Below are 15583 nucleotides of genomic sequence, written 5' to 3' on the forward strand. Positions count from 1 at the left end.
CAAGAAATGTTTCAATGAAAGAGGCTAAGTGATTTATGTTTATACAAGATAGAATTTCTACTCTAGCCTAATCTAAGTGTATATGTGTGTGAAGCTTCCTCTTGGAGACTTGAACTCTGGCCCTTACCCCCACACTCCACAAGCACTACTTGTGGAGTGATAAATAAAATGATAAATGGCGACATTTTTATACTATATATTTGTTTCAAATTTTAATATCTCATGAAACAATGTCATTATACTATATATATATATATATATATATATATATTGGCTAAATTGCAAACTACACCCCTAAAGTTTGTGGGTGTTTGGATTTTATCCCCTTAAGTTCTATTCTATTTGCGTCAACAACTAATTCATCCATATTTTCTGTAAGTACCACATAAGCTTGCCTTGTGTGTTTAATTTGTCAAATAAAATTATGCCATATCGTTTTTGTAGTCTAAAAAAAATTTAAAATGACATGGCATAATAAAGATAAGCATCATTTTATTGAATGAACTAGAAACGCATGACAAGCATATGTGGCACTTAATGGAAAATATGGACAAATGGGTCGCTAATGCAAGCAAGATTGAACTTTAAAGGGTAAAATCCATATTCTGAAACTTCAAGGTGAAAATTCCAAACACTCCTAAACTTTAGGGGTGTGGCTTGCAATTTCTTTTTTTTACCCAAAAAAAACTTAAATATACATAATATAATATTATATACACACACACACACACACACACACACACACACAGGTTGAACGGTTTAGAGGATGTTAAAATCCACGAATCACGACCAAATTTTAACTAGCCAACGTTGGGAATGACCCCTCAACTTCAATTGCCGGCATTGTCCTAGTCAAAATCCCTATTCAGTGGTGTAATTGGTTTGGTGCAAATTGGCAGGGTGGTGAGGTTCAATTCACAAAGACCCTAGATTTGAATATAAAGCTCAACTGTAACCGGACCCATTTAATAATTATGTTAAATTCCCTCAATGCTAACATAATCCATTTATTAAGCAAGTTGACATGATACAACCCCTTTTAACCCATTATTGCACAATTTAAGAAAAATGAAGCTAAAATAGAGTTTCTTCTTCTTTGTTTTGGGTAAAAGGGTTAGAATTTTAGAGTTAGATTGAAGAATTTATTAGAATGACTATTAAAATTCTTTTAATTATCGTATTCTTTTAGAATTCAAATTTATGTTAGATTAAAATGACATTTATTTATATAAATCAGGTCATTTTGGGTTGATTGTAAGTTGAGTGGGTCACTCGCAATTGACACATTTATTAATAGTGTTAAAGCGTGTTCACCTGCTTTGACACGAATCCATTTACATTAAACACTAACTTGCAAAAAATTATGTTGTGTTTGTGGGAAATGTCAAACATTGCCACCCCATGTCCCGTTGCATGTCTAGAAGGATCTTGCAATCCAAAACCAAAGTAGACAAATGTGGAGACAACCTTATTCCCAACGTCCAGGCCATAGCCATGTCTAATAATAGCCCAAAGCTTTAGCTTGTGTGCTGGTTGTATTTCCCAAGTGAAAGGAGAAGCCTCTTATCAATTGTCCCTGATTGTTTCTCAACAATCCTCCAGCTAGCATTACCTTGATTTCCATAGGCACTTCCATCCGTATTAAGCTTGATGAAGATAATGGGGAGGACTCCAAGAAACCCCCATCTCTACGGTGGTTAATTAGGTGGGCCTTTGGTGCTCACCCAACCCCAAGTTACAAAATTCAGTGACTAGATGATGAATTTGGATGGTAGTTTCATGAATTGATTGGTTGATGTTAGAAAAGATAAGTTTTTATCTTGCTAGCTAAATGTTCCATAAGGTAAAAATAACTTTAATCTATAACATTTTAATCTCTTAGAAATCTAGAGGCATCAACAACATGGGCTGCAACAACCAAAATCATTAGGGGATAAGGAAAATAGCATGGTGTAGAATAAAAATTCATGCTAATACTTGGAGAGTAAAACGATTTTACAAAGCAATATAACATACTAGCATAAAAAGTTAATTGTAGATTGTGGTGGGCCTTTTGTGATTTTGGGCTGGACTGTTTCTTGATGTATTGGGCCCAAGTGTTCTAGAAAAAAACATGTTATAAGCGTAATAATAAAGACAGGAGGAGAAACGATAGCAATAATTGGTAAAGTCAAAGAAGAAGATGATTAGTTTGCCACATTCAGTTTTGTCATGGGACTAAGGCCAAGGAAGAAACCATTTCCTTAATGTGGGTAACCTCGTAGGAGGATCCTGCCGTGCAAATTACTCACTTTAAGGGAATTGACCTGAATGGCTTGCGCCCAAACGAATTCTTTATCTTTAGTAGAGAATAGGCTTTAGGAGGGAGAGAAGGAAAAAAGCATATTAGTGCATGCCTGCCATTCTGCTCTCTCTTGCTCTTTTCCTAACTCTCAGTTTCTTTTCCTTTGTTTTATTATTTCAATTTCTCCCCTTTGTTTTCTTTCTTTCTTTTGTGTTTTCTCGTGCAGTGTGATGGTGATTGCTCTTGTGGTGATTGTTACTGTTGCAATGATCCATTATGCAAGGTAAATGCCCTTTATATACTGCCTGTCGTGACTGTTTTTTACCATTTTAGCCTTTAACAACATTTTTCTAGTCTGGGTGTCCTTTTCGACTACCACTGGTTTGTCAGCTGCCCAGCCACCACCACTTACTTGTGCTGGCTGTGCCACTCCCCATTACCAGATGAAGAAGGCTATTTTGTTTGTTTGCTCACCGTGGCATTCTAATTTGCCACGATGTAGGTGTTCTCTCTTCCTATCCCTCATGGCATGCATCTAGAGATTCCAATTCATCCTCCCTCTTTTGGGTGATATGTCATCCCAGTAGGACATTTCTCCCAAAAGAGCTTGAGTGAGAACCCCAGAATAGGCTTCCATTTCTCCCCACCGCCAGACCATACCTTCTCTTACCTTTGACCCATGACCCAGCACTCTTGTAGTGGCTGGGTACAGGCTAGTAGTGCTTGGGTCTTGTGCGTGCTCCACTTCCTGTGTACGTTGAAAACTTGTTTGCTACTTATGCATTTGCCATGATCTGAAGGCTTATCTATGCATTTTGCTGCTCATCCTTGACCTCTTATGGCATGAACTGTCTTCTGGTCTTTCATTCTTTATTGGCTTGCTTCTTTCAAGGGCTAGGCCTTGCTTGGGCTTTTCTCCTTTTAGTCCATTCTTTGCTCTACTCGTAGTATTGTCGTTATTCCTACCATACCACTCTGCTATTCTTGCCATGGTGTTATTTGACTTGTGTTTGCTGGGCCTCTTTGGGCCTGCTGCCCATCCTTCTTTCAATGACTTCGTATGGCCATTCATGCTACTTTGGGCTTTCCCAATCCGTTACATTGTTTGTGGGCTCTTGTCCCATTTCTTTCTCCTTGGGCATCTTTGGTCCATTTGCTTTCCTTGGGCATCCTCGGCCGATTTCCTAATTCTGCATTCCTATGGGCACTTTGCTAACTCTTTTGGGCTTTCTTGGCCCAATTACTTTATCCTTCATCCTTGGGACCCATGAGCTTTTCATCAACCCCTTTCTTTCTTACTTCATTACTACGGACCTATTGTGGCCCATTCTTACTTTTCTTCATTACATAATACCCATGGGTTTACTACTTTCTCATTTAGGCTCCTCTGGGCCTATTTGCTTCTCTCAAGACCCATTTATTTATTTTATGGGTTTATGATCCATTATTCCTGCTATTAATGGTTCCTTCCTATCAATCCGCTAACTCTCTTCTTGGCCATCTTGTTGGGCTTCTTCCTGCTACTGTACTTTCAAAAATGAGCATCAACATAGATTCTATAGCCCTAAATTGAATCTATGAACTATTTTTCAAAATTCCCTTTCCTAACTCTTTTTACTCTATAAAGAATTTTAGGACTAGTTAATAAATGAGTCCGCCAATATTGCATTGTGGCTTGTGCTCTAAATTCTTGATTCACTTGATATATGTGTAACTACAAAAAATTAAAACTCCTACTTCTGTAAAAGTATCACATAAATCCCTTTTCAAATGGATGCATGCAGTTTTTTAATAGTAGGTATGAATATGTAGCTGAATTTTTTTTGTTTTTTTTTTGAGAAGAAGCTAAATCTTGAGTTGATATCTCGTACTATTTTATTTTTTAGTAAAAAGTTTGAAAATTGTGTTTATAGAGATCAAACGGATACCATACAACTGCTAAGATAGTACCAAAAGTTGAAGGAAATTCCTCTAACCCAACCGAGACATTATCATGAGTCTCAGCAAAAGTTGCTAAATTATAATCCACACTTTTAGAACTTTTACATAGACCAGAAATACAAAACCAAACATTCTAGCCAGAAAGTTGTCCATCAAGGCAGATTCAAAAAGCAGCCATATGTACGATGCCACACAAATTGTCAAAGGACAGGAAACAACCACTCCATGTTGCAAATCATCACCAAAATCAGATATTATGTCTGCCAAAGACAGGTCAGCCTCATTAGCAATTGAAACAACAATTTTGGCCTGAAGGGAACTGTTTTCCAGTAATCCATTACACGGGACGTCCAGTAGAATCAAATTCCCCAGAGAAGAACCAACACTTCCCCGATTTCCATAAACAGAAATTACAAGAGAAACCAAGGAAATGACTAACAAACAAAAAGAAGATGACAATAGTTACCAAAAAAATATACAGTTTTTTTTTTATTTATTGGAAAAGAAAAAACAAGATACAATCACATGGGTAAAAGGTTTGCAGACAAATTATGGAGACAATAATTCAGAAAAAAAGAAAAAGATGGAGACAATAATGACAACAAAACAAACATAAGGCAAAAATAATGGTAGAAGTAAATCCAGATTCAATGTTGAAGGAGTATAGGACTGAAATAATTGACAAACACTAGACACAAAGCCTAATGAGGCTATAGGGGTATTTTAGAATTTTTTTTTTTTTTTTTTAAAAAACCGGTCTAAATAGGAGAAGCTCCTTAAATAGTAGTATAGATCTGCAATTTTTCATCAAAATCTTTAACCGATCCCTTATTTTTAGCTTCCACAATTTCCATTGTACCTTGCTTCAACCGTTCTCCCAAAGTTTCCAACCGTCCACTCAAATTTCCAACTTCCACCAAAGACAGTTCCATCATCTTCTTAGAATCGACAGAGCCACATGTTTCTGCACCAGCAACACTCTCAAACACAGGTTTCATACTGTAACTCACCCCTCTTGGTGAAACTTCTGATATTCTAGATGGACTTTGACTACCTTGATAATGACACGGAGCATTATCCCCAAAGCCTTTGACATCCACAACAGTTTTTCTAGAAGGATTAAATTATGTTGCACAAATCCATTGGCCAAATTGTTGGTCATCCACTTTTAAAGAACCCTTACTCTGCAGCCAAAGAGAGCAATCCTTATCATCATGAGAAAACATTCCACACCAGTAGCAGATGTTTGGAAGTTTCTCATACTTAAATGAAATAAATCCTTCAACATTGTCTCCAAAAGAAATTGTCCTTCCACGACACAGAGGTTGTGAAATATCAAGGACAACCCAAACTCTCATGAAATTTCCATCAATCATATCCGAGACATTATTAGTCCTAATAACCTCCCCCAGAGTATCTCCAAATTCCATAGCAACATCAGATGTCAACCAACTAAATGGCAGGTTATGATTTTGTACCCAAAATCTCGACTTAGAAAAGTCCACTTCCTCCATGGGCGAAATCCCTTCATATCGTTTCAGTACAACCAAGTGTCTATCAAAAGACCAAAGTTCTCTCATAAGGACCTTTTCTATATCAGATTCAAGTTCAAAAACAAAGAGTAAATGATTGTCACCTGCATCTCTAATCTAGAAATCATTGTTTGTATGCCATAAAGGTCTAAAAGTATTTGCCACGGCATCAATACTAACATTCCTCTTAGAGCACTACCACCAGGTGTGTCAAATGTCAAATATTTGGCATTTGACACACCAAACACCACTATTCAAGCCTCATGAGGTGTTCCAAATGTGTCAAAATTTTACAACATACTACAATACCGTGATAACTTTGGCACAGTACGGCACAATATAGCACATGGGTTTATTATTATTTTTATTCATCTTTCTCTCTTATTCACTCAGACTCTCTTTCTCTCTCTTTTCTCTCATCTGGAACTTCTTCTCTCTACCCACCGTCTCTTCTCTCTCACCGATCTCACCAAAGCCACCGATCTCGCTGAAGCCGCTAACTTGCTGCCGATCTCGCCAAAATTGCCGATATCGCCGCCAATCTTGCTGCCATATTCATTGGATTGTCCTCCACAACCCCCTCTTCTCTCTCATTCTCTTCCTCTCTCATCCTCAAGCCGCTGAAACTGATCTCGCCTAACACCACCTGAAGCCAATCTCGCCTTAAGCTGCCTCGCCTAGAGCTACCAATCTCACCTGGAACTGTCTCGCCTAAAGCCGCCGCTAAAGTTGATTTTGGTTGTTGTTGGTTGGTTGATTTTGGTTGGTGGTGATGGATTTGTAACGATGGTTGGCTGTGGTGGGGGTTGGTGGTGATGGATTTGTAACAATGGTGGGCTGTGGTGGGGGTGGTACCGTGGCAGTGAGTTTGAGTTGGTGGAAGTGATGGTAGAAAAACTGAGTTTATATGATTGGTTTTTTTAATGTTATTTTAATATTTGTATATATTATTTTAATGTATAGAATTGAAAAATAGAAGATGTGATGAACGGTAAATTGTAAATGATGTGTTAAATTTGATAAAGTAGGTTTTGACGTGGTAAAATGGCATTTGGTATAGCATACCTGATGATAATGCACTTAGTAAGAAACTTTGCAGCGAAAACATACTCTTGACTTTGCTTATTCTTTGTTAATGCCAATTTCTTGCCTTCCTTGTCAGAAAGGGAAAGCGTTTTTTTTTTACGTGTTGCAAGATCATCCATAGCCTAGTCTAAAGTGTTTCCAAACCCCCCACAAGAAACCCCTAAACACTCAGACTAAATAAAATCTACAAGGAAAAACAAGCATCTTCACAAAATTTGGAAGGAAACTATCTACTACAGCAAAGGAAGTTAGAGAGAACCAACCGCCAAAGCCGAGAACTTTTTTAATAGCCTCTAGTTACAATTTTTTTTTTTTAATAATAAAATGAGTTATTACATAGTTTTGTTGGTATAACTTGATTTATTGTGTTAATTTGTGGCGAAGTAGTCTGAATCTCGTTATACCAAAAACCAATTAAACAAAAGTTAAAACTTTATTTTATCTAAAAATAAAATAGTAATAAAAATTATTAAAGTTAGAAAAAAGTTAATGTGCTGTGTGATAGACTGATTGTGTCAAACCACTCAAATTGATGTCTCATTTCCTAGTTTACAAATTTATTAATTATTCAACCTAGACGGCCATATCTTAAGGCAGAATCTTATAAATGTAGTTTTCAGGTAGTCTTCTGATGATGAAGAGAAATCCACCAGTTATTACGTGGCCCTCACTTGACTCGAAACAACACCTGCACAACAAAATACAAGACCAAACAAAGGGCACCGGTGTGGTGCCAGCCAAAAACCCTCCAAATGTCAAGTTAGAGCTTCTTTTCTTCTTCACAACCCTAAAGTGCTAGAGTTCAAGTGAATTATACATACCGTGATTTATAAGGGTTTTGGGATATATATAGTAGTGTGGAGCTGAAATAAGTGCCTTGGTGAGAAATTACTTTCCTTCTAGGAGAGTAATTTGTGGATTTTACGTATCTCCTAGAGCCCTTTTCCTTATAGGAATCTTCTCGACTAGGGTCAAACGTGTAGCGCAAGAACGTTCCCTATACACGCATTCGTGGAGGACAAGATAGGTTATGGATGAAGGCTTACTTATCCTCTTCAGCTTTTCCTTCCGTCAGCCTTTCCTTCCTAAGGTCGTCAACTTACACATCTGTCTCCGGAAATGTTGTCAGCTTAGAACCTTCAGCTTTGACTCTGTCAGCTTTCTTCCTTCAGCCTTGATTTCATTAGTTTCCTCCCTTCAGCTCAACGTCGTTAGACATGAGGCAGGGCCGCGGATGTCGAAAGGGGATGGTTTAGTGATCAGAGTTGACGGGCTTGTTATTCCCATTAGCCTTCTTAAGGTGTTAGTAACAACTTGTAAAATCACCCTCATCATCTTCTAAAAAAAAAAAGTTTTCAGGTAGAAAGTTCATTTAGAACTTTACATGCTTAAAGCTTTATACAAGAAAGCGGAGAAGGCGTTGCACTTATAGAAATGTTTCATTTGCATGCAAGAACTGAAACGTATGCATATCCGGGGGAGGGTTTGAACTGAAATGTTTCATGTGCAGATTGGCATTTTCACAATGTTCAGTCCCAAACGATACTAGGTCTAGAAGGAATAAATCCAGATGGATTCCTCTTCATTCAATAAAACAAAACAAAAAACCAAAAATTTGCATGTCTTGATTTCTTTATTGGCATAAATGCACTTTTAGTCCCTACATTTTGACGTTTTTTCATTTTAGTCCCTACATTTTATTTTTACCACTTTTAGTCCCTAAATCAATTTACGCGTGTTATTTTCGTCCTTTCCGTCAGTCAACCGACGGAAATTGCTGAGATGGCAGCCGGAGACATTAAAATATTATTAAAAATACCACGTCAGCATCTTTTTTTTTTTTAAATAATTTGTCAATTTTAACTATAAAAAAAAAAAAGCAGAATTAAAAACAATAAAATCAAATGCCTATGAACACAATAACACAAACCCAGAAAATCAAAGAACACAGACCCAAAAAATCAAACCCAAGAACACGAATCAAATGCCGAAGAAACCCAGAACACAAAGGACACAAACCCAGAAAATCAAACCCAAGAACACGAATCAAATGCCAAGGAAACCCACAACACAAAGAACACAAACCCAAACCCAACCCTCAATCTCTAGCCAACCCTCAATCTCTAGCAAACCCAGAACACCACATGAAAAATCAAACCCTCCATACAAACATCAAACCCAAAAACAAACCCAGAAACCATCACAGCCGCCATAACCCACCATCCCAACCGCCACAACCAAACCCAACTCGGTCTCAACCCCAGCCACCCCGATCTCTACCCACCCCAACCCAACCTCAACCCCAGCCACCCCGACTTAAGCCACCCCAGCAGGTCTCAACCCACCTACCTTAGCCTGACCTAAACCCAAGCCGACCTCTACCCACCCCAGCCGGCTCACAATCCACCCACCTCAACCCAACCTCAAACCCAGCCACCCCGATCTCAACCCACCCAACCCAGACCAACCTCAACCCACCCCATCCAATCTCAACCCATCCACCCCACCTCGATCTCAACCCAGACCAACCTCAACCCACCCCACCCTGATCTCAACCCACCATAGCCACCACGAGTGAGAAACACGAATGAGAGAGAGAGAGAAGAGAATGTTAAAGTGAGATCGGAGATGAGAATGAGAAAGTGAGACACATATGAGAGAGAGAAGAAAAACTAATTTAAGAAAATGAGATGAAGAGAAAACACTAGAGAGAGTTTTTTTTTATCTTAATTTTAGTGATTTTTTTAAATTTTATTTCTGTTTTTTATTTAATTAAAATTGACAAATTTAAAAAAAAATAATAATAATAGATGCTGACGTGGCATTTTTAATAATATTTTAATGTCTCCAATTGCCACCTCAACAATTTCCATCGGTTGACTGACAGAAAGGACGAAAATAGCACGCATAAATTGATTTAGAGACTAAAAGTGATAAAAATAAAATTTAAGGACTAAAATGAAAAAACGTCAAAATAGAGGGACTAAAAGTGCATTTATGCCTTCTTTATTTTGAGGGTCCATTTTGTGTATTAATTCACAACGGCTTTGGGCGCAACTTGCAACTATATTCCAGAAGAGAGGCGTCAAAGAAAGGAGATCGAATAAAAACAATCAATCCTTATCAACAAGATTAAGCAATACACTGTCAAGCTCAGGTTATAGATTACAATAAATTAGCAGATTTTGTAACAAAAAATCAAAACAGTATAAACTAATCTACAAGTACTCAGAATCCTCAAAATTTTGAACGATAGGATTCATATAACTCTGAATAAGGAACTTCAATATAGGATTACATAATTTTTCACAGCCTGCAGGGGATTCTACACTGCATTGACAGTGGCAGCCGGAGTATACCAGCCATGGTGGATCTCCACAGCCTTCTTTCTCCGGGCAAGCCGAGACTTCCTACGTGCTCCAGTGTTCCTGTGCAATGTTCCCACTCTCACTGCCTTATCTATAACTGAATATGCCTCTGCAATTAATTTCTCAACTGGAACAATTTCCTCAGATGCTGCATCAGTTTTCTTCTTGAGCACATCAAGAGCTTCCAGAACCTGGAAAAGTTGAAATAAATTTCACAAAAAACATCAGGAACTTCTTAGAAACCTTTCAACACCTTTGTCACAAGATTTTGATAGATTTTTTACAGGGCATCACCCCAAGCTTCTGCCTTTCTCTTGTTAAAGCATTAATATCATCATTGTTATGGAAGACTATTTTATAAAACGGGTAAAGTAACAACATTATGGTAAAACCATTACTTCAAGTTACGGAAAACAAGTCACCTTCCCTTTCCCTTTTTTTTATATCCTTTTTTCCCCCTAAGGAATAATTACTGATACAAACTATCAAACAAAGAGATCAATTAAAAGTGCGAGGACAATGAGACATTCCTTCATGGTAAACCAAAAAGGAGGTGAAAAAAGGCATTAGCGCATTCTAATTCTTAAAATTAATAAATAAGAATTAAATGGGGGAAAAAAAAAAGGAAAACCAACGATAAAAAGTCCTATTAGTCCCCCAGCTAGCTGGGACTTGGGACTAATAACACACACCATTTTCAGTCAAGTCACATATAGTAGAAGCAATAGCACCTCTATTTTTTTGGAAAGGCACCTCTATTTTTCATACCAACTTCATCCAAATCTTTTTCCTTGCCCACAGCTTTCAACTGTGTTAGCTCCGTCCTGCAGTCCCTCTGAATATCCCAGATAATTGATAATGATTGTCTGCGTAGAATTTCCAATAGTACTCAGCATAGCGATGTCACATATACTTGCTTCATGGACGTGTATTTGGTTATATAGATACAATATATATACACGCATGGAGAGGTAAGGATCAACAAGCATTTTAAGGGAAACTCCATCTTTCTCTCTCTTATGTAACTGCTTTCTAGTTCTACCCAGTTCCAGCATATACTCAGGCGCTTCATAGTCTTTACATGGACATTTTACAGATCATATAAAGGATGAACTATTTGTTAAGAGGTCAAGTAAAAATTACAGGCGGCTCATATTTAGTCACCGGCTAGCTTGGTAAGTCTCCAATTGAATGCCTAACATTTAAAGAGGGTATTGATAAATATCAAGCACCGGTAATTATTTTTGTACTTCAAATGCCACTACAAAGACAATCAGGATACCATGACCAGCTCACGCCCAAATATGCTCTCTGTTGTAAGGTACACAACCAGTGCAAGTGAGTTCATACAAATTTCAAGAAACTGTATGTCTGCTTGTCCTTCAGCTACCACTGTAATGCCAAATAATTAACTATAGTGTAACAGCTATCAAGAAATTGAAGATGAAAAATAAGTTCATCTTCAATGCAAAGTAATTATATTTATTGGTAAAGTAATGAGCATTTTATTGACATCCAAATTCTATAATGTGCTCAAATTTGTCCAACATATGTACTATATCCGTTATCCAGAAAGAAGAAAACAATTGCTTAAACTGACTCTTGCATGATGCTAGTACTGGACTTTGACGCATGTCTGAAGAACACACCATTCATTCTAGCCATTAAACTTCTTATGATCTAAATGCATGCCTCTTTTAGCCAGTAAAGACTAAATGAAGAGCTTTCTAATATTCACTTCTTTATCACATTTAGAAATATGACAAACATGAAGACAATATTTAAAATAAAATAAAAACTGTGCAACAAATCAATACCAATTTGAATGCCCACAATAGTGTTCACCAAAAGACTCCTAGGTAAACCATGAAGCAAGATGGAGATGGAGTCTTTGCCAGCTAACAACAATTGTAGCTCTCTGTTGCGTGTGTGCACAAAGACACACACAGACCAATTAATGAGGTTTTTGGCAAATTTTACACAAAAATATCATACCTTTTCTTTTATATAAGTTGCAAGAATATCATACCAAAAACTCTGGAATTGCTAAACATCAGAATTAGACCACTGAATTTTTGCAGAAAAAAGCTTCAAAGAGCGGACAGATGGACATGTCAACCAAACACGCAATAATAAAAAAAGGGGTCACAATCAAGGTCACTTTGAGAGTGCCTAAGTTCCAACAAAGGACCATGAGATATCACAAAATTTTCAAACTACAATTATATTTTCAAATTTTAAATTTTAAGCTCAGTTGAAGTTCCAAGACATCTCTGAATAACACTATAATAATATTTAGAGAGTTCTATTCTGGATTCACTCATGAAAAGTTCTGTCCATGAAAGTCAGCAAATAATGAGGCCTACGGATTGAAACTCCAAATTCTACATCAATAATTTAAAGATATAGGAATGATACCAATCTAGATATCAACATGGATGTATCATTCAGATATGACCAAACATAAAAAAATAAAAATAAAAAAAACATATTTTAATTTTGGACAAAATTTAGTTAAAGTTCATTAGGTGTTGTACATTAAGTTCCCCAATTAAATTCAAACACATGGTTGCTTTGACCAATGAAACACAAACAATATTATATTTCCAAAGACAAGTAACTTCAATGCAGCTGTGTTTGAATTTTATTGGGAAACATATATTGCACCTAAGCACCTAAGAAACTGTACATAAATTTTACCCTTTAATTTGATTTAGTTTAACCACACATGAAATATAGAAGAAGAAGAAGAACAACAACAACAACAACAACAACAAAAACAATAAATAAAAATCATAAGAATTTAGGTCTCCAAAGCTGTGCTGAGAATCGTCAGACTGCCAATGTTGATAGGAGGAAGTGCCTTTCACGTTATAGTAGATAGATCACACTGATTTGAAGAAAATCAGATCTTTAATGATTCTTAAACAAAAAGAGAAGTTTCACATCAATATGATTTGATACACAGCTTCATAATCTAAAAGGCAAATTTCAGTTTGAAACAATATATAAAACATCATTAAATCATTGACTTTTCTATATATTGGTAATCTACACATACACCCTGTGTGGGTCTTGAACCCACAACCTCACCCTCTACCTTGCTCTTACAAGGGAAGAAGCCATTTGAGCTAGAGCTCATTAGCTCTAATATCATTATATCATCACTGATATGTAGAAAGCCTTTTACTGAACAATTGAACATAAAAACTATCCTAAAACCAGATAAAGTGCGAGCCCACAACACAAATAGAATTAAACACAGTAAACAATGAAAAATAAACCCATTTTACACAAACAAGAATAGAAATTAAAGGCGGGAAAAAAAACTATTAATTTATACAGAAATTAAAAATTAGAAGAATGTATAATAAAAGTACCTTCTTCATACGGGTCTTGATTTCAGATTTGCGGGATTTGTTGCAGATGCGCCTTTTCTCAGCTTGACGAGCCCTCTTTGCAGCTGAGTCTGCTTTCTTAGTTGGAGCCGCCTCACACACTACACTTAAATGCCGACTTGGCCTTTCTATTGTCCTCATTGACAATTTTCCTGAAAAATTCACAAAACCCAGAATTTCAAATCCTCTTAAAATTTCATTACCATAACTTGGGGTTCTGAGAAAAGAAATGAACAAGGAATTGTCATTCATTGGAACTTGAAAAGGCCAAAATTTAAAATTTAAAATAAAAAAATAAAAAATTGTATTCAACCCTGTACTTTAGCAACTGGGTTATTTTCAATTTTCTAAAGTAACAACATGAATCATGAAATTTTAATCTTTTTCTATATATTTCTTGTATATTCTTTGTTTCTTTTTCTCAGCAACCAAATAATGAAATATTAACAAAAGATAGATAAAATGCAGTTTCAGAGAGAGAAAGAGATGGAGTGTATTTACCATTGGAGAAGAGATAAGTGTGTGAGAGGTTAGTTGAGAAACCGAGTGACTTGAATGTACTTGACTGATTTGAGGAAGAACAAGAAGAAGAAGAAGGGCCACTTAGTGAAAGATTTCTGAGTTTTGAAGGGAGTGTCAAACAAGATAATGATAGGGTTGCCATTTCTCTCTTGCTCTCTTTAGAGACCAACCTCCTCAGCTGTTTTTGTCCTTGCTCCTTTATCCACACCCACTGGACTGGAGAGAGATAGCTACTGGCTACTGGCTAGATTAAGATTTGGCTTTTGTCTTTGTAATATACTAATATGTAAGATCAAAGATGGGCTCTTTTCCTGGGCTTGTTATTTGGTAATCCAAGGCGTGTTACACTTCAGCCCTTGGCCCAATTTTGTTTTGATGTTCATGTTTCTCCATATTAAACAGAAACACGCCTCGGACAAGGTTTCACTAAGAGTTAGAGAAACTCTTCAAACCACTTTAAAATTATGTCATGTGTCCTTTCAACTTAACCCAACGAGTTTTCTTCTTCTTTTTTTAATTCTAAAACCATGGATTTTTTTTTTTGATAAGTAATCTAAATATATTAAAAAGAAGAGAGGTGTCACTTAAGTATATAGGAAGTATACATTAAGGACAAAAACAAATAAAGTGCATAAAGTACAAAAGTTCATGAAACCATGGACTAAAGAAAAAGAACAAAAGCCTAACCCTGTAACCCAATCCAAAAGAGTCTTAAGGAAGAAGAGTTTAAAATCTGAAACTGATCTCTCTAAATTCTCAAAATGCCAGTTATTCCTCTCCGCCAAATGCACTACATCAAACAATGGGGCATAGCCATCCAAATAGCAGAATTCCGATGCCTCCCAAACTTTCCTTGCACAACAAGTCAACAACTCCGCCACTGTTTTTGGCATAACCCAATGAATGCCAAACAAAGTAAACACCATAAACCATAAATCAAAAGATATAGAGCAAAACTTGAGGAGGTGGTCAACTGATTCCCCATTTCTTTTACTCATACAACACAAATCCAAAATCAAAATCTGTCGTTTCCTAAGATTATCAACAGTCAAAATAATCCCCAAAGTTGCAATCCACACAAAAAAAGCAACTCCAGAGGGGACCTTAGACTTCCAAATAGTCTTCAGAGAAAAAGACTGATCGAAACTTTTTGTCAGCACCTAGTAATAAGAACGAACAGCAAAACCTCTTCCCATAGCAGGTTTCCAACACATCTTATCATCCCTAACTCCTTTCAAAGAAACTCCATAAATTCTAGACATTAAACTGTAAAAAAATTCCAATTCTCAATCTTCGTTATATCTTCTAAAAGTTAGATCCCAAAAAAGAACACCATTTGGGAACTTCAACAAATCAGCCACATAGGCCTCCTTAATTCGACTTAAAGAAAAAAAAGTCTTGAATAGAGCACACACAAAGACCCCACACCAAATATCTTGCCAAAATCTAACA

The 15583-nt window shown here is 36.6% G+C and overlaps 1 protein-coding gene across 1 annotated transcript; it reads right to left on the bottom strand.

Moving 5' to 3' along the window:
* Nucleotides 1-9942: 9942 nt before the first annotated feature.
* On the bottom strand, nt 9943-14382 carry LOC142641133 (small ribosomal subunit protein bS20c). Its single transcript, XM_075815525.1, has 3 exons — nt 14111-14382; nt 13592-13761; nt 9943-10402 (listed from the first exon to the last, which is right to left on the bottom strand). Exons 1-3 carry the CDS (start codon nt 14271-14273, stop codon nt 10169-10171), a joined length of 567 nt encoding a protein of 188 aa, XP_075671640.1. The 5' UTR covers nt 14274-14382; the 3' UTR covers nt 9943-10168.
* Nucleotides 14383-15583: the final 1201 nt, after the last annotated feature.

The sequence above is a fragment of the Castanea sativa genome, chromosome 6 (genome assembly GCF_040712315.1).
Source record: "Castanea sativa cultivar Marrone di Chiusa Pesio chromosome 6, ASM4071231v1".
In the NCBI taxonomy this organism is placed as follows: domain Eukaryota; kingdom Viridiplantae; phylum Streptophyta; class Magnoliopsida; order Fagales; family Fagaceae; genus Castanea; species Castanea sativa.